Source organism: Melospiza georgiana, chromosome 2 (assembly GCF_028018845.1).
Source record: "Melospiza georgiana isolate bMelGeo1 chromosome 2, bMelGeo1.pri, whole genome shotgun sequence".
Lineage (NCBI taxonomy): Eukaryota > Metazoa > Chordata > Aves > Passeriformes > Passerellidae > Melospiza > Melospiza georgiana.
Window position 1 is genome coordinate 91,317,522 of NC_080431.1, and position 17,916 is coordinate 91,335,437.

Consider the following 17,916-nt stretch of genomic DNA (forward strand, 5'->3'; position numbering starts at 1 on the left):
AGATTCCCTCCTCTGCTCAACTAAAATGCCTCAAAAATGCAACACTTAAAAGAGAAACATCTGGCTTTAATATTCCTGCCAAAATCAAAGTACATACGAATCTTAAGTAGATTTAAGAGCACAGGCAGCTGCATTGATTTTTAGCAGACTTGGCACACACACTTCTTTGACAGCAGTACAAGGTCGCTCACTGACAACAAAACGCACACAAAAACAAAAGAAAAAAATTGATTTTTGTATTGTTAAATGGAGCAGTGGACTATTAGCCAGAAGTAAATATTCCTCTTGTGTATTTTTCCACATCAAACATTGCACCAGGACTAATCTTCATGTCACCGAATGGAGAAAAATTGGTCAGTGATTTCCATGTGAACAGATGTTGCCTCAGTGTCCTGAGCATCCCAGTGAGGTCTGCCAAAGGGAATGGACACATTCATATGTTTTCATGTACGCCCTATTTCACTGTACTAAAATCAAACATCTTGTCAACAGATCTAGGGGTATCTGTTCCAGCAATATGAAAACTAAAGGAAGAAAACAATTTAGAAAAAAAGACTTCTCTTTGACATCCTGGAAGCAGATACAAAAATCTGAGTTAATTTTACAGCTTCTTACTATAGCAAAATTAATTGTAAAAGAAGCCCCAAACAAAGAAGCAAGCAAACAAACCCTCAAAACCCAAAAAAAAACCCCAAAAAACCCCAAAACCCAAAACAAAACCCACCAAAAACAAACAACAAAAAAAACCCAACACCACCAAACAACAACAAAAACCACAAAAAATCCTAAACCGCCCAACCAACCAACAAAACAAAAACAACAAAAAAAAAAAAAAAAAAAAAAAAAAAAAAAAAACACCCAAAAAAACCCAAAAAACCCCCAAACCAAACCAAACCAAACCAATCCAAAACAAAAACAACCAAAAAACCCTCAAACCTCAAAAAACCCCACTGACTACAGTCTTGGGTTACAATGTAAGGTGTAATCTAAAGTACATATTTCTACTACCATATATGTGAGCCGCTAAAATGAGAGAACCCTGATAACTCCCTCTGGGGAGGCAGTCACCACTCTGAGGGGGCCAACTCTGCTAAGTCAAGTACTCCCCAGAATGATTCACAGAGTTACGTTACCCCATTGTGGAATTCCCTGCCCTGGGGGATGTACCAAACAGTCCTGCCTGTAAAAAATTTGGGGCTTGGGACACCACAATACCACCACTTGATACCCAGAGGACTCTTGACAGCCACCACTGGATCTCCAGAGAAAGAGGAGACCTTTTCACAGGATCACTGCTTCAACAAGGCTGTATCCATCCTCCAATGGCATTGCAGCCACCATTTAGTTGGACTGCTACCCCCACCCTGACCAACAGGGTGTCAGGTCGTCTTCTGACTTCTTCTGTTTAGGCCAGTGTTTCTGTACTATTGCCTTTATTGCAATTTTCCTATTAAATTGTAGCTCTGACCTGCAAGCTCTTGCAAAATATTCATGTGAAGCTAATTCCTCCTGCTGGTTTGCCTTCAAGCCAGTACACCCACCCGCCAAATGTATCAGTGTTGAGTGCAGACTTCCCTACAACAGGAAGTCTAATTGTCACCAAGTTTAGCGTTTGTCACCAATGCTTCCAACCTAAAACAGCCTGTCAAAGTGCACAGCAAAATGCTGTTTACCAGTCTGATTCCCTTCAAGTAGCTCACAGACATTTTCTACATTTCTTCTTCTGCCAATGACTGACACAGTCTTCCTTCCAACAAACCCTAGCAATATAAAAAACCCCAAACAAACAAAAAGCCACAAACAAACAAACAAACAAGCAAACAAACAAAAGTTAAAGTCTGCATTGAGCCCTTCTCAGACAAATAAAACAAATTCATCTCCCCAAAAGCAGAAGAAATTACTGCCCATCTGTGGAAAAGCTGAAACAGGTACATCTCCTTTACACACTGTGAAAGGCCATATGCTCATGGGATTGGTAAAAGAAAGCTACAGGCCCTCAGGAGCCTTTTGCTGGTGTTTTGCTGGTGTTTTATCCAGGTCCAGGGCAAATGGACCATCTGTAACTCTGTGTCATTGCTCCAGAGAGAAACTGATTAAGAGGATTCTGCCCATATGTTGGAGAAGCGAGTAGGATAATTTTTCAGGGGATGAGCAGATTCATGCATGCTGTAGCAGAAACAAGGGCATATTGCACTAACAGTTTTAAGACAAATAAAGCACCTTTGTGTTCACATAAAGCTCTGGTAGTCTCCTCATAAGACACTCATTGGTATTCCTGCCTCTGAGAATTTTAAGTAAGAAGTTCATCAGCTGTAACTTCTTTGACAAGGCAGTGAAGCATTGTATGTCAACTGGAAGAAAGACAAGGAAGAACTGCATGGTCATGTTCAGTGTCTCTGGTTAGAGAAAGCTGTCCCTAGAGGTCTGATGGAACCTTATCTGCACCACCTGCTTGTTCACAGGGTTTACTAATATCAATATCCCAAAGGTTCTTAACCATTTTTATCTAAGATAGCAGAATAAACATCCCATAGGCTGCAACGGCAAGAGGCTGAAAAATTGGGGTCCCCTGCCTGCACCCTCCCACCCCATTTCATTAACAGTTAAAATTTGGAAAACAAAAACAAAAAAAACACATATCACCACGTTTCATGCTTGAAGTCATATTTTTCCCCTTCAAAAGTTAATATAGGACAGAAAATGAAAGGTTCAAAAGCCTTATTTTCAATGAAAAACACAGTCTTTCAAAGGAAAGCTTGTCTTGATCTATAACTATAGCCAGCAACTTGCAACAGAAAGCAGGAGCGTGTGTTCTTGTGCACTACTTCAAAAGTAACCCTGAGTGGACTTCTAAAAATCATACCATGGACATTTGATTCTGTGGAACGCATAATTGGCAGGTTTGTCAAAAAGCTGCTCATATTCTTTCAGGATTCGGTGTCAGAGAATTCCTCACTATGATCCTATTATAATATTTTCCTCCAGATTTTGCTTTTGTTTTTTATCTCAAACATCCCAAATATCAGAAATCTTTCAATTTATTTCATAAAAAGACCCCCAAAAATCACACAAACATACTACATGTAGTGTGTTATGACTGGTATTTTTATGTACTCATCTAGTCCAGCAACCAATTCCCATCAAGGCACAGTTGTAGGAGATTCAAATTGAATTTTCACTCTATAAATACAACATGCTATTCAAGAACAGATGAAGCTTTTTATTCTCTCTGTAATTCTTTCAGTTGTACTCTTAAGGGCCTAATTCACTTAGTTTCAGTAGTGAGTTCAGAAACTTAAGTTTCAAGACTAATCTTACTGAGATTCCCATTTGAATGAAGTTTAAGAAAAAAAAAAAGGATGTTTTAAATCTAGCCTTGCCTCATCATCCAGTATTCTAAAGATACTGACTTTGAAACTGAGAAAAGCATGGATGGACAATATGCTGGGAAAGCAGTGGTATCTTAATTAAAAACCAGCAGCAATATTTGAATAAAAAATACTTCTAAAACAGTGGTTTCTTGAAAGCCACTTTGTGCAGTTTCTCTTTCAAGAGTCAGTGACTGGAATGAGGAAGCAGTTACAGTTCTATTCCAAATCACCAAGAAGTTAATTAGATTTGTTGTTCTCTTGAGCAATCATAGAATTAAATTACACTTAAAAGGGCTTTAACCAGACCTTGTTTAGTGGCCCCAGAAAACACAGATTTATTTTAGAGTTCACAGGACACCAATCTTCATCCAACTCTTTCCATTTCTCTCTCTCCAGAGAGTACCACAGACTCTTGTCTTCATCTTTCTGGTACTTTTCAGTAGAGAATATATATATATATATATACATACATACACACACACACACACACACACACACACACACACACACACACGCACACTCTTATTTTATAAGGATTGTTACATCATCAGCTAAAATGAAAGAATGGTAGGACACCCCAGTGAATTACTTCTGTCCTTGTGGAAGCTTTCTGAGTGAGCTGCAGTAGTGATGGGATGGCTTATTTGGTACCATTACATTAATAATCCATGCAGAGTACTTACATGTGTTCATTAATTTTCCACCATCCTCGCTCACAGCCTTTAATATTCTTCTCACTAATGGTATAGTTATGGAACTTCAGAGCTATACCAAGGCTCTTCCGTGGGGTCTGTTGTGAGCAAGAAAGATAGTGCAAGCAGTCTTCCTTTTCCTTTTGTGGGCATAGAACATAAAAGTGTATAAATGTATTTCAGGAATACGGAGCTTGGCATTGCCACACCCTGGGAGCTGTGCTGGCTTCACCAGTTCAACATCCAGCACTTTACACTCTTGCCAGCTATTCAGTCCTGAGTCTAGGGTTGGCACAGGCCCACCACATCTGCAGGCTTTCTCCCCCTCTAGCCAATAGTCTTCTCATCTTTAGAGAGCCAGTGGCCATAGAAAGCAGCTTTTGTATCAAGATCAAAGTACTCAAATACATCCAAATGTACTCGTGTAAGGACACAGAGCCTCAGAGGATTTTTAGAGTTAAGATACTGCCTGGAATGCTTGTGTCACATTTGTAATGCTAGGAGTTACTTCTACCACATTATTATAGTCTTCTGCTAGCACCTGCGCAGCCATGCATTCTTTTGTATTTTACAAAACATTTCTAAACCCAGCAAAATCACAAGTGTTCATACTTAATTGGAAATTCCTTTCATAAAAAGAACCTTTTTTGCACGGCAAAGCAGTGTTCATTTAAAAACAAGGACTGATTCAGGGCAAAAAACCAGAAATGAAAATTTTTCTCCCTCTCTCTTATCGAAAATATAACTTGGGAAATGAGCAAATTTTCAATATTGCACGAAAATACAGCACTGAAAATGAAACTTGTTTGAGCAATAAACCTTTCTATCAGAAGTCCAGGGTGAACTGAAGACTGTAAATTTAGCCCCCCAAAAATCACCTCATCATTTTAGAAGAGGAAGAGGCTGTAAGCTAGCTTGACTTCATTTATATTGCTGTTATTCATTGTAGTCAGTTACTAGATTAACAAGGCATGAGTACCATAAGCAGAAAGATGGGTAGAAAGTGGATCTTATCATATCCATTGCTACATTCCATAGAGAGGAAAACACTAAAAAGCAAAGCCTAAGTTGGAGACTTTATTTCAGCAGCGCTTATAAGGAAACACTCATGTCAGAGAAAACAGAAGTACTTTAAAACAACATCAACTTTCAGCAATTTACTTTCAGGAGAGTGCATGAAATGATGCAGGAAAAGGATACCAAATTAAACAAGCACCACAGGATTGTGCTGATAGGACAGACCATTCTGAAGACAAATTAAATGTATTAGGCATATGAAAAGATACCAGAGAAGTGGCAGTAATAACTAGGTTAGGTTTTTTGTCCATATTTTTCATTCAGTTTTCTGGGGGTGGGAAGAGAGGAGTTAAAAACAGTCAAGTTTTGCATTGCCTGCCATGAAGTAATACTGCGGGCTTAATATCAAAACTCTTAACTCTTCACCTTTGTAATAGGACAGCTTAGGTACTATGTTCTCTTCCTTAAAAACAAGTGCACAGAAAGAGAAAAAGCTGAGCACAGCCATCTATTCAGCAATACCATTTCTTTAAACTACTGCATCTGTGAGGATGCAGGTTACTGCCAATTCAATAACTTCTGCTTTACTTAAGCTCTATGTGCCCAAATCACACAGTAGTGCCTAAGAGAGAAAGAATAACGCTACCTGGAAGTTCCATGCACACAGGCATTTTGGAGGATAATAGCTTGGGTAATATGGACTTGTGATTCTCCCTTCATAGCCTGTTTCCTCTTTTGTCACTATTGCTCTCCCACACCCTAGGGAAAAAAAATAAAAGGAGGCAAAATTGGGCAAACCTTGATATACTTTCAGTAAAGCTATTCAGTGGGCTAAAGCATCCAAATTTATCAGAAGTCTGTCACTGCAAAGCTTGGCAGGTCAGGAGTTATATTTAGCTGGATTCGAGTTGTAAAAAGAGACCCTTCCCAATAATGCACACAGAAGACAAAGGCTGTAAAGAGCCAGGATAAGTGTTGGTCTCTGCAGGACCAGAAGAACACCCTGTAAAATCTACGTTATCTCACTGGAGACAGTTTTGCAAACAAGAATACCAATACATCCACACTGCAGTACTACACAGGGACATCTTGTCTTAGAAAGCAGCCAGTTAGAAATGAAATGGACAACATACTCAACTAATCAGCCTCCTGGAAACCAAACTTTTTTGGATGACAGCTCAATGGATTTACAGAATTCATTAAAGACAAACTTGCACACACAGAGAAACAAAGAAAACTTCGACTTAAAGAAAACCAACAAACGAACCCACAGCCCATGCAGAATAGAACTTGAAGTTTATTATGAGGGATTTATCACATGTTTTTATGATGATATTTTAAGGCTTAATTACTGTCAACATTAAAAGTATGCAGCATCTTTTTGAGCAGTTTGAATTTCCTTGCACTGAGTTGTGTGAGATTTTTCTTGGGTCACTAGCATGATATTCCTTGCACTATTTGTGATTATGATCTCAGCATTTCTTAAAGATTAAAGCAATAAAGACATGAGCTTGATGCACAAACGTTACAGACTCTTTTGTGTTCCTGAGGAGGCAGGGACTGATAGCAGATTCAGACAAAGCAACTGAAGTTTTGTTTTCTGAAAGCAGTTTTTAGTGCTGTCATCCTTCCGCTTTTAACATGATCCCCGAGTCCCAAGGCAAAGGGCGACCACTGCTACACCTGAAATAACAGCCCCATCTACTGGCACACTGCAGTCCTCGCCAACTGAATTCAGGGCTGCTTTCAGCCTCTTGTGTTCATACTTCACAGCCAGTCTGTTCGGATTACATTACTCAATAGCAGTAATGCAGAGAAGGTGAAGGGGAGACAGGCACTTGTAAAAAGGAGAAACTCAAATACAGGAATCATTTTTCCATAGTCAGAAACATGACAGAGACTTCAGAAGAAGAAACAATATAATAAACACACTTCCAAACACAAAACAAACCTACTTTCTTGTGTAATGACCTCAAAATAGCCATGGAATTCCTTTTGCTCCTTTACTTGTGCTGCCTTAAATATTACCAGCATGAGATTATTTGTGGACACAAGTGACACCAATGAATCAGCTGATTCACAGGCTCTGAGGGGAAAGAAAGAAGAGCAAATACATAATTAACACATTATTCTCACTCTACATAAATTTTCCACTGGTTCAGATCTTACCTCCTTCAAAGTCCAGTCAAATCTCCATGCTCTTGAACAAAAATATACCTGTTACAAGGGCAATTTAAAACTCAATACTCAAAATTCTTCTTACAAAAATGAAGGAAATTGCATGAAAACTAATATGGAATATTTCACTCTATGAGATGATGACTTCCAGCCTTCACTCCCAGTAAAAATGAATGAAGGAAAAATTAACAAAAAGCTTGAATAAAAATCTTATTTTATTAGACCAACAGTTTTATCTTCATATTGGGGAGTAGAAAAGACAACAAAGTTATTCTTCAAGTCAGAAATTAAGAACCTAAGCAAATCAAGTAGTCTCATTTAAAAAAAATTACTTTCCATATGCCTTACTTAGCAGACATCTTCAGTCCTCTACAGATACTAACATGTAAGTGAGCACCATCCAAGTCAATTGGAGATACAGATTAGTACAGGACAGCTCTCAAAAAGGACTGAAAAGTCAATGCTCTGGTTTTGAGGCTTATCCACAGACTGAAATGCCAGAGAAAAGGTTTCAGAGGTGAAAATGCTGAGCATTTGTCTACTTCATGGAGATGGTGTTTTTTCCTTTTGACTTACAGAGTCCTATGGAATTAATTATCAGGGATTTTAAAGAAAAAGTTCCTAAACAAACATAATGGATCATTAAAGACAGAGAAGACCAAGAAAAAAAGTGGTAGTCTGCATCCCTCAACCCATCACAGCTTCAAGTCAAGATTTTCATAACCCTCTAAACAAGTAGAGCAGATAAAAAAAGCACTGAACTAGTGAGTGCCAGTTAGTGAAAATCACAAGACTTAGTTTCAGAACTTCAGTCTTTATCTGAAAAGCACTAATCTTAATAAAGAATAGCTTACTTAAGGGAGGAAATTTTGACATTCTCTTTCAGTCAGCATCTGTTTCCTGATAAGAAACAGAAACTTTTGCCCAGTAGTGCGCAAATTTTTCATAGTTCTGTAGCTAGGTGAAGATGCAGTTAAAAAAAAAAGAGAAAAAACTGAAGAAAATTTTCCCTTTTATTAGCAAGATAACTTATCCAAGAAATTTTAATTTGTCAGGTGTTATGTGAGTAATACAAGAAGATCAGAACAATTTTAACAAAACCAAACTAACCAAAACATGAAGATGATAGGTCTTCAGAAAAAAACCCAAAAGTTGTCAATTAATTCTTAATAGAAATTTATACTCACCGGTAGAGTATCTTATCTTTGATTGGCATCAGAGAATCATAAATGGTGAGTGAGTCAGTGATGCAGTTATCTGCTTCAATCTGAAGGGATACTATGGAAAGGCGGACAAGGTGGCCCACAGAGGCAATAAGCTTAAAATAGCAGATTGTTCTCTCTGAGGTAGCTTGGGTATCCAGAGGAAAGTGCTCATGTAGTTGGTCAGCATAGAGATCATACATGCAATTTGTTCCTGTGAAAATGTCACATTTTCAACACTGGACACAATCACTCCAAAACTTCTAAATCCACATGGCATTAAAACAAAAAACCCTAAAACTTGTGTGTTAAACCAAAGCAAATTATGAAGGCATATCTAACTTGGAAAGCAAAGTAATAATAGAATTATAGAGTGGTTTGGGTTGTAAGAGATCATTTAGTTCCAAACTCTCTGCCATGACAGGGGTACCTTCCACTCCACCAGATTGTCCAGACCCCCAGCCAACCTAGCCTCAGACATGTCCAAAGGGCATCTACAGCTTTTCTGGGCAACCACCCTTACAGTAAAGAATTTTTTCTTACCCTAAACCCAAACTTATCCTTTTTCAGGTTAAAACCATTCCCCCTTTCACCTTGTGAAGCCTCCCTTTCTGGCAGTTTGTGTCATTCATCTTAGATAAAACTCTGTGGTTCAAGAACAGTCTATTTATAACAAGTACAGAGCATGGCCAACAGTGATGTTGCCAGGGTATTTTCTTGCAGGGTATTTGCGCTAAAGCAGTGCCATTTTGTACAATTTGCAGTTAAAGTTCTGCAGAGTCTCTAGAGGATAAATTACTTAATTCTTCACTGGGACATACTCATCTACTTTCAAAGCATAAATGTACTGCTTGCCCCTACGGACATTAGGATATTTAAAATACATAAAACAAAATCAAAGGTAAATACAGTTGCATGTCTGTATGCCCCCAGCTTTTTTATTGATCAAATGTCAAGGTTCTCAATGTTTTATCATGACATGAACTAGAAGTGCTAGCAACAAATTCAGATTCACCAAGTCCTTTAGTTTGGAAAGGATGCTCGGAGTTTTCTTGCTCAACATTCTGCTCAAAGCAGAATCAAAATGAATTCAGACCAGGATTTTGTTCTGCCCAGTCCTGAAAATTTCTGCAGTGTTAGAAATCACCATTAGAAATGGAAACACTGGAAACAAATGGAAACAATGGAAATAAAAATTATGCAACTTACCCTACACAACATTCATTTTAAGAAGGGTAAAAATTTGTGTCATAATTTAGACAAGGATAAGAAAAATATTACCCTATTTGCATCCAATTTTCCAATTAAGCTGGAACAACTGCAATTCCAAATAAAATATATCGAGGTCTTTATTTCAATTCAATATTGCAGTTAGCAGTCAGCAAAAAGCTTAGGGAATTTTTGTTTGGTCATGTCTAAAACTCTTAACATAGCTCTTTAAAAGGTGAGAAGGAAGAAAAATGCAAATTAGGGAGAATAAGATCAAAAGTGAGTATTTGCCCTAATTTCTGCCTATTACAAACATAAGTCGCTCAAATAGTTACCATCATGGAACACCAATTAAGAGCACTGTGAAATTTTACTACCAATTGTTGACTCAAATTAAATGTTGACCTTTTAACCAGTAGCTAATCAAGACAGGAAGTGGCAGGCTTTATCCAACTTCCCCTTCCAAATTACAATCTTGAAACTATGATTGAATGTAACATGAAACTAATGCTATGAATGTTTACGAACAATCTGTAAGGGTCACATTCCATTTAAATGAATTAAAAAGTTAAAAGCTTTGTTTAAGTAATTGTTCTTCCTTGTTCTTATCTCTTCACAACAAAATTATTTTTATAATAGTTATTTGTGCTTATCTAGTCACCCTTAGCAGAGCCAATCTTGATCATAATCTCTAAAATTATATGTAACTACCATTATTTCTACTAAGTAATTAAGAATGGGAAGAGGTCGCTGCTGCTATAGGGCACAGTCAAATTCAGACTGACTCTAGAACTACAAGTAGTTGAAGCATGCTGGTTTGAAACCAAAGCTGGATAAAGTCTTCAGCCAAGGAAAACCAGCATAATCAGATATTATGGCAATGCAAGAACCTCACATCAGCTGGATGTCCACAAGTCCCTTCTCCAGCACCACTCTTCAATGAATCTGCACTCCATTCTGTGCCTGAACCAAACACTGGGTTCATCTCCATACCCAAAGTTAACTCCATTGCTCTCAAAATACAGCCTGCCAATGCTCATTCATTTTGTGCTGCTGCATGTTCACTTTTACCTCTGCATCATTTCCATAGTCCTAAACAGACACAGTCAAAGAACCCCAGCAAATAAAATTGTATCAGTATAAGATTCTCATGTACTGTGGCCATCCACGCTCTTTGTCCCCAGGAACTTCATTATATACCCACTCCACACTTCCCACAGATATCATGTGAAACCTGTGGGTACCTATACAAAGTCTGTGAAAGATATCTAAAATATGGCAGGTCATCCTTCTCCCTTTGTGTAAAAGACACCACGTAAGTCCTACAAAGCCTTAGCAACAATATTTGTGTTGCGTTCTTCTTAATTTCTTCTGTTTTAAGGGCTGCATTCTGGAATAAATTGGAACCACGTTCCAAGTGGGCTAACTTCACCACCCTGGAACATGGAAGTGGGAAATGAAATTGCTATGCAAGTAAACACCAATACGTAAAACACTTGATAGAAATAAAATGCACATTAATGAGATGTGATAGAAGCCAATATTGTTTTGCTTTGCAGTTTAAATTGGGAGGCTTATACAAATGAATGCTATAGCAAAGTTGACTTGAGTTTTGAGAAATTATGGGCTGTTAGCAATATAAACATTGGACCATGCTCTGTGACCTGATGTCTGCCTGTGGACCTCAGAACTAGCAGAGCTTGACTTGGCTGCATGGCAAAAGTAGTTGGATTCCAAAAAAAATATGCAAACTAAAACCTTTACAAGGTAACAGAAGTGAAAAATCACAGGTAGAAGTGCAACAAAATGTTTCAGGAAAGAAAAACACAAACATGGAAAGCTATAAAGCCCTTTAAAAAACAAAAAATTGAGATTTCTCAAGAGGAAGAGTCAGTCTGTGTCAAGTAGCAAGGGAGGCCAACACATCCCCAGCTGATTGATAACAGTTGGCCCAACAGAGTCTTAGCAGGTGTCCCCATCAGAGGTGTGGTACTATTGCTCAGCCTAGTAGCACCTTTTTTCTAGATACCTACTCCATGTACTATTGAAGGTAGATGTACTGTACTTTTGACCTGCTTATTCAGTGCTTTGCACACTGAAAAAGAACTCTTCTGGAGGTTTACAAAATGAAACCAAGCAGGTGTACAAACAGTGTCTCCCACAACCCTGGCAAAACTCAACTGCCAAAAGTAATTACTGTTAGGGAATTCATTCAAAAGAATAACTCACCATTAACCTTAGAGAAAAGGGAGTTAAGGTGGATAAAGAATGGACAAAAGCATGGACAACACATGCTCTTTTTCAGCATATTAAATTCATTACTGTCCAGTTAAGAAAAGGTTAATCTGCTGGTCAACACAATGAATAGCAAACACCTGATTTAGTTAGTTTCCTACTATGTCACCAGGTACATCTAAAAATTTACCAGGCAGATTAAAGGTAGAGAGTTCCTGTGTTTGTTACATGCAAGACTCTTGGTCATCCTTTTAGTAAGTCAGGACTTAAATGCCAAGGCTGAATTTAGCCCTCTTAAATTAACACTGAACAGTATCTAAACTAAAAGCTTTGTTCTCCACCTCTCCTCTACAGGAAGCTGCCAAAAGGGTGAATTACCTGTTCCCGTTGTTGACCAATAATCTGACCGAAGACCTGCTGCATAGAAAAAAAGTTGTGTGAGTCCTCTTGTTTGCCTGAAATCCAGAATTCAGGGTTTAATTCAATCACACCTCAGTCCTAACACTGAACACACAGGACAAAACACTTTTCTCAGTGAGAGGGTTTGCCCTAGCCCCCTTTATTTCTGAAAATTCTGCAAGCAGCTTTGGAGGTGAGGCAAGAAGATACTACATGGCAATTAAGCAATCAAAGTCAGTTGAAGGACTGAGATAGAGGTACCCTGAACGTCATTTTCTGGCTGATGCCCTTAGAATGGAAAGTCATTAAAGATTTTGTAGCTTAGTACATTAAATGTGCTTGAATCACAGGTTGTGAGTTTGTTCCCCAGACAGGAATGGCACGAAAGTTATTTAGCAAATGGGCACCTTTTATAATCTCTTCTTTAATCTTTAATAAAGGAGTGATCTGTCTCATTTTCAATGAAGTGATCCACGTTAACCCTTCATGTTTTTATGCTTTTAAAATCACAGACAAACCCAAATCTGCCTACAAAGGACTCCATTTTACCTCCTGACTATGAACATAACCACATACAGGAAGTTTTGCAATCACTGCTTACAAGGACAATTTGCACCTTGATTTGACCTCAAATCTCATTTTTATTTTTCTTCACAGTTTTTTTCCTCTATTACAATTTTAATAATAGAAGCTAGAGATGTAGGATCAAGATTTTAATTTATTTATAGAATTTTCTACTCCAAAATAAAAATATTTGCTTAATGAAGTATTTTGTCAAGGATATGGATGTGTTCTACTACTAACCACTTAGGACAATGGAATCCATGTCGACTGCAAGGCCCTGAAGACTTCCCACCGAAGTCCGGTTGATGATACTTGTCTGAATGGAATCCTTTAAAATGGCAGCCACACAATCCTCACACAGCACTTGCCCCTTCGCCTGTGGTACCACAAATACGATCCAGAAATGAATAAGAAGGCCTCCATTGTTGTTGTTACTGAAATAAAGAGCTCAGGTTATCACACTTCTGGAAGTTCTCTGAAGACTAGACTCTTAGCCCAAGCTTCTGAAGCATAAATTCAGAAGTGCGTGGCTCATTTCCATATTTTCCACTTTAACCCAGTGAATGTATATTTTACACTAAAGAAACAAATAAATAAACACAACAAATCTCAAAACACCAAAACACACTCTTCACATCCAGTTGGCAATATTCAGTAGGCTGATTTCCTGAGGGCCCCTAACTATGGAGATTCTATGGAAATCACATTGTCTCCACATGAATTAGAACTAGACTATTTCCTAAAGATCAAAACATAAATAGTAGAACACAAACAGTAGAATTATCATCTCCAGAAATGCAGAGCTCTGCAGTGGTATGTATTTCACCCTGCACAGTGTGTTGCAGTATATAGGAAATGATTCCTAGACTATTTAGGTAACACATTAGAGGCCATGTATGATCACACTAATCTCTCCCTCCTTGGTGGGGAGAAAGACCTTTAAATCAAACACAGCCCAAAAACCTCCAGTTTCTGAAGCAAAAATGTATTTGGTTCTGGATGCTTGAAACTAACTAAACTTCTAACATTTGCTGCAAACATGAATATTAGAGTAAGAATACTTTAGTGCATAGATTTCCTTCATCTTAAGTAGAAAATGCTTTTACTCCAGTAACATTACTCACAAAATATGTGCAATTTAATCAATAACACAGAGTTGTGCTCCAACAGCATGTTTAAGTGGTTAAACTTCTACATGAGCCAAAGGATTACCAAACCTCTTAATTGACATTGTTTCTGTTCATCTTGCATTGTATTTCTTGCAGACAAGGAACTGTTTATATGACTTTAGTTTGGCCTTACTTTTGTTAAGTGAATTGGTATAGGTTATAAACCCATTTTGCTATCAGTTCAAGTACATAGCAAAGACATTGAATTATAACTATTAAAAATAAGCTTGTTTTGTGGGCTTATTACATTATCTACCGCCCAGCAGAAATGCAATTACTTTAACCACAGTTTTACCTGACTTCTGAGACAGTGGACTGCTTGTAAAATTTGGAGAAAGAAGAAGTTGTGTAAACCAAGTTCATCTGAAAGACAAAGTATAAAGATTTAGCATTCTGAAAACCAGTTACCCCTAGAGAGGCTAAATGCCTAGGCTTTTCTAGGAGCAACCTATTTTCCACCAAGGTTATGCAACATGCACACACTTCCAGACATACATCAGCCAAGCTAGGCAGAAGAGAAGATGAACAGACCGGCTCTTCAATGCATCTGTAATAAATCCAGTATTCCTAGGAAACATCAAATCTTCTGCCTATGGCCAGTTGATATATACAATAATGCTCTTTCCATATAAAAGAATTTTGACAACAATGCATATCCTTCACCCAGAAAATCCCAAACACAGAGAGCATCCCTATCCTGATGCTAAAACTTAAGGCCAAACTTCAAAAAATGTGCACACATTCACAACACTTTTTTTGGTGTTGTTACTAAGGTGCAGTGAACAGCACATACCAGAGCTTTTCCCACAGAATCATAGAAAGACTGAGATAGGAAAGGGCCTCTGGAGAGCATCTAGTACAATCCCACTGCTCAAAGCAGGGTTGACTATACCACATTGCTCAGGGCCATTTCCAGTTTTACCTTTAAGAATGGAGACTCCACACCTTCCCTGGATGAGAACCCTAGTGCTTGATTCCACTCACAGCTAAGGAATTAGTCTTTTTTTAATGTGTCCATGGAATTTTTTGCACTTTGATTCCTTTGTGTCTATTTTCTTCATCAACAGCTTAGTATTAATATATTTCTTTCCAATAACACAGTGTAAAACGTGGAGAAGCAAAATCTCTCCCTGTTCCCTGCCAAAGGACTGTCTTTGGGCAAAGCAAGCTCCTGATTCTCTCTGTTGCTGGGCTGTGATAATACTGGTGTGACAACAACTTTCCTCTCCCCGTCCTGTTCAAAGCCACAAGGTGGCATGTACCTCAAGCTGTTTGGACATCACTCTGCTGCTTTATTGCTGCTTTATGATTAAAACTAATGTGCAAAGAACTATGACACAGAATATTGCAAACACTGTAAAAATCACATCCATATTAACCCCTAACCTTCATCATTTGAAACAGGAAGTTTAAACAATAATTTTAAGGGCCTAAAAAAGGTGGGTAGAGCTCAATTTTGCTCTAGATTAAGGTACAAGAGATTTTATGTATTACTGCTACTATCAAATGGAAAGAACCTATCTTGAGAGGTTTTTTTACCACCACTTGGGGTCTCTGGGTCAGAAGCCAGTAACAAAAGGGTTTTGAGGACAACAAACAAAATCCCAAAATCCATTGATAAGTTCAGGCAAAGCTCACAGATAAAAAATAAATTCTGAGTAATGTTAAAGTAGGAGGTGGTGACACTGGCAGCTCAACACCTTCTCTCTGGTGCCTCTCTCCACTATGTATGACATGGGCAGGACAAGAGCAAGACACAAGAAATACAGGACATTAGAGCTGCTCCATGGATAGCAGGGAAAGGTGATGCCCTGTACTGGTTATCTGAAAGAACTTCAACAATTAATATGCAGGACTTGGAAAGAGCTGAAAAACAGGAACATTAGTTCACATTATAAGGTGACAAAAACTTAGTAATTATTGAAAAATTTCTTGGTTTCATCTAACATTTTTTGTTGTTGTTGTTGTTGGTTTTGTTTAGTAGTTTTCATACAGTTGCTTGAATCCTTATGTGGATAGCATTCCTGGCAAAAATGTATTTTTGCTGCCTACACCAAATGTATTTAAAGTCAAATTCCCTTTTAACCAAGATTGCCCCCCACCCCTTTCTTCCCACTGTAGAGCAGCTATTGATCCAGAGTTCTATTTTTGCTTTGACTGATGCAAGGTATTTGGGAAGTATAACGGTCTTTAGAATACCTACTACTAGAAGGAAATGTAAATTTCTGTCTGAAATATGTTTGTGATCCCTAGGGTAAATATGGATGCTTTAAGGCAGAAGATACCAGTGTAAATGCAAAAAATTTTGAGATTTTGTCTGTTTGATGTTTCAAAGGTGGCCATTGAGTTTAAGGACTTTTGTAGAATTTTAGTCCCAGATCATAAAGTATGGAAAATTTTAAGTCAAATGTAAAAACCAGATCCATTCAGAACTGTTTGTGATTAACAAGCTGAAAGCAGTCAGTTCCTTCATACCTCCAGACAGCCACCACTTGCACATAATCCTCTGAGAGGGAAGGGGTAGAAGAACACCACAGCAGCCTCAATGGTATCTAAACATCCCTTGTCCACAGCTCTGATCTTTTTTGCTAACCAAGCAGCCCACCCATCTTACCACATGCTGTACAGTCTGTGCCATAGAGAGGAATTCCTTTGATTCTTTCTGCCTATATTCTGGAAGAAACTCTATATTGGCAACACGAAACAGTCCAACAAAATACAATGCATCTTTGTTTTCTGCCTGAACTGAAAGAAACAAAGAAGACAGTTAGCCTTTTTTTAATAACAATGAAGGTTTTTTTATTAAATTCTAAACCAAATTAATCTATTTGGCCTAATCAACTTTGTAGTTTGAAACAACTACCCAAAGAACGCTACACTTTTATAGCCAAACAGTTCTAGATGTGTACCAAATTATGGTTAATGAGCTCCTGTTACCTACACAAAAGATAAGACACCACCATACAAACAAGCCAGCACAACTGAAGGCAGTATCAACATCCAGATTCTGGAGCATCTCTAAGGTATTTTAGATAGTATTAGTATCAGGGGCCTAAAGAGGAAAACATAGCTTTTAATGCTTAATTACACACAAATTTAATTTACTCCCCTTTTACTTCCTTAAATCCATTCTGAAAAAGAATGTACTTATCTGAACTTCAGAAGGCCAAGAAACACAACGGAAGGCAAAATTTCTGAGGAATCAAGCTCATAAAAACCTGTCATGTCTGTGCAAATCAGCTTGCACATTAAAATGTTTTTCATACCCCTGAAATAAAATCACGCTCCCTAAAGCCAGTTTTTCTTATTACTTGTTAAGTCTTAGCAAAGACAAAAGATTTTCAGACCCCATTTTAAAATTTCCATGTTTACTTTAGAAACAGCCCTCAGGACAACTGAGATCCTAAAGTCATCTGAAAGTACTATTGGCGATAATGATATATGGAGTTGCATGAACTTTCAGCAACTCACCAATAAAGAGCCACAGTAATGTCCATGTTACAACTCCTAAAATGAATAGAATGAGGGTAAATAGAATTATTTTGTTTTGAAAATTCCATAGCAACTTATCTTTTTTCTTCAATTTGTCATGCTTTTTCCTTGCCAGAATCCTCTTTGCCAACTTGTCTTCTGCAGATACCATTTGGACTGAAATGTTGGCTGCCTAAAATAAGGTGAAAGACAACAGAAATCATGGAATGTTTCTAGCAGGAATTAACTGATCAACAAGTCTCAACCAATTTATTCCTCAGAGAAAAGTCTCTACTTCCTTCAGGCTGTGGAGCAGTGGCTATGGAGAGGCTCTTCCTGCATATCTGGCTCCCTCTGAGAAGTTAACTCCAGTGAACAGGAGAGCACAGCACAGTCTTGCTGAGATGGG

At 38.0% G+C, this 17,916-nt stretch overlaps 1 protein-coding gene across 2 annotated transcripts in view; it reads right to left on the bottom strand.

Annotated features, from left to right (window-relative positions):
- The window catches only part of TMPRSS7 (transmembrane serine protease 7), a 28,860-nt gene extending 11,170 nt beyond the window's left edge, over positions 1 to 17,690 (bottom strand). Inside the window, exons 1-8 of one of the 2 annotated variants that reach the window (XM_058018715.1) lie at positions 16,651 to 17,690; positions 14,332 to 14,399; positions 13,108 to 13,301; positions 12,283 to 12,318; positions 8,446 to 8,674; positions 7,036 to 7,166; positions 5,727 to 5,839; positions 4,055 to 4,161 (exon numbers count right to left, since the gene is read on the bottom strand). In XM_058018715.1, coding sequence (XP_057874698.1) covers positions 4,055 to 4,161; positions 5,727 to 5,839; positions 7,036 to 7,166; positions 8,446 to 8,674; positions 12,283 to 12,318; positions 13,108 to 13,301; positions 14,332 to 14,399; positions 16,651 to 16,674 — 902 coding nt within the window. In that variant the 5' untranslated portion in view covers positions 16,675 to 17,690. Of the gene's footprint in view, positions 1 to 4,054; positions 4,162 to 5,726; positions 5,840 to 7,035; positions 7,167 to 8,445; positions 8,675 to 12,282; positions 12,322 to 13,107; positions 13,302 to 14,331; positions 14,400 to 16,650 lie in introns of both variants that reach the window. The other variant, XM_058018714.1, reaches the window with a different exon arrangement.
- Between the last annotated feature and the right edge of the window lie 226 nt (positions 17,691 to 17,916).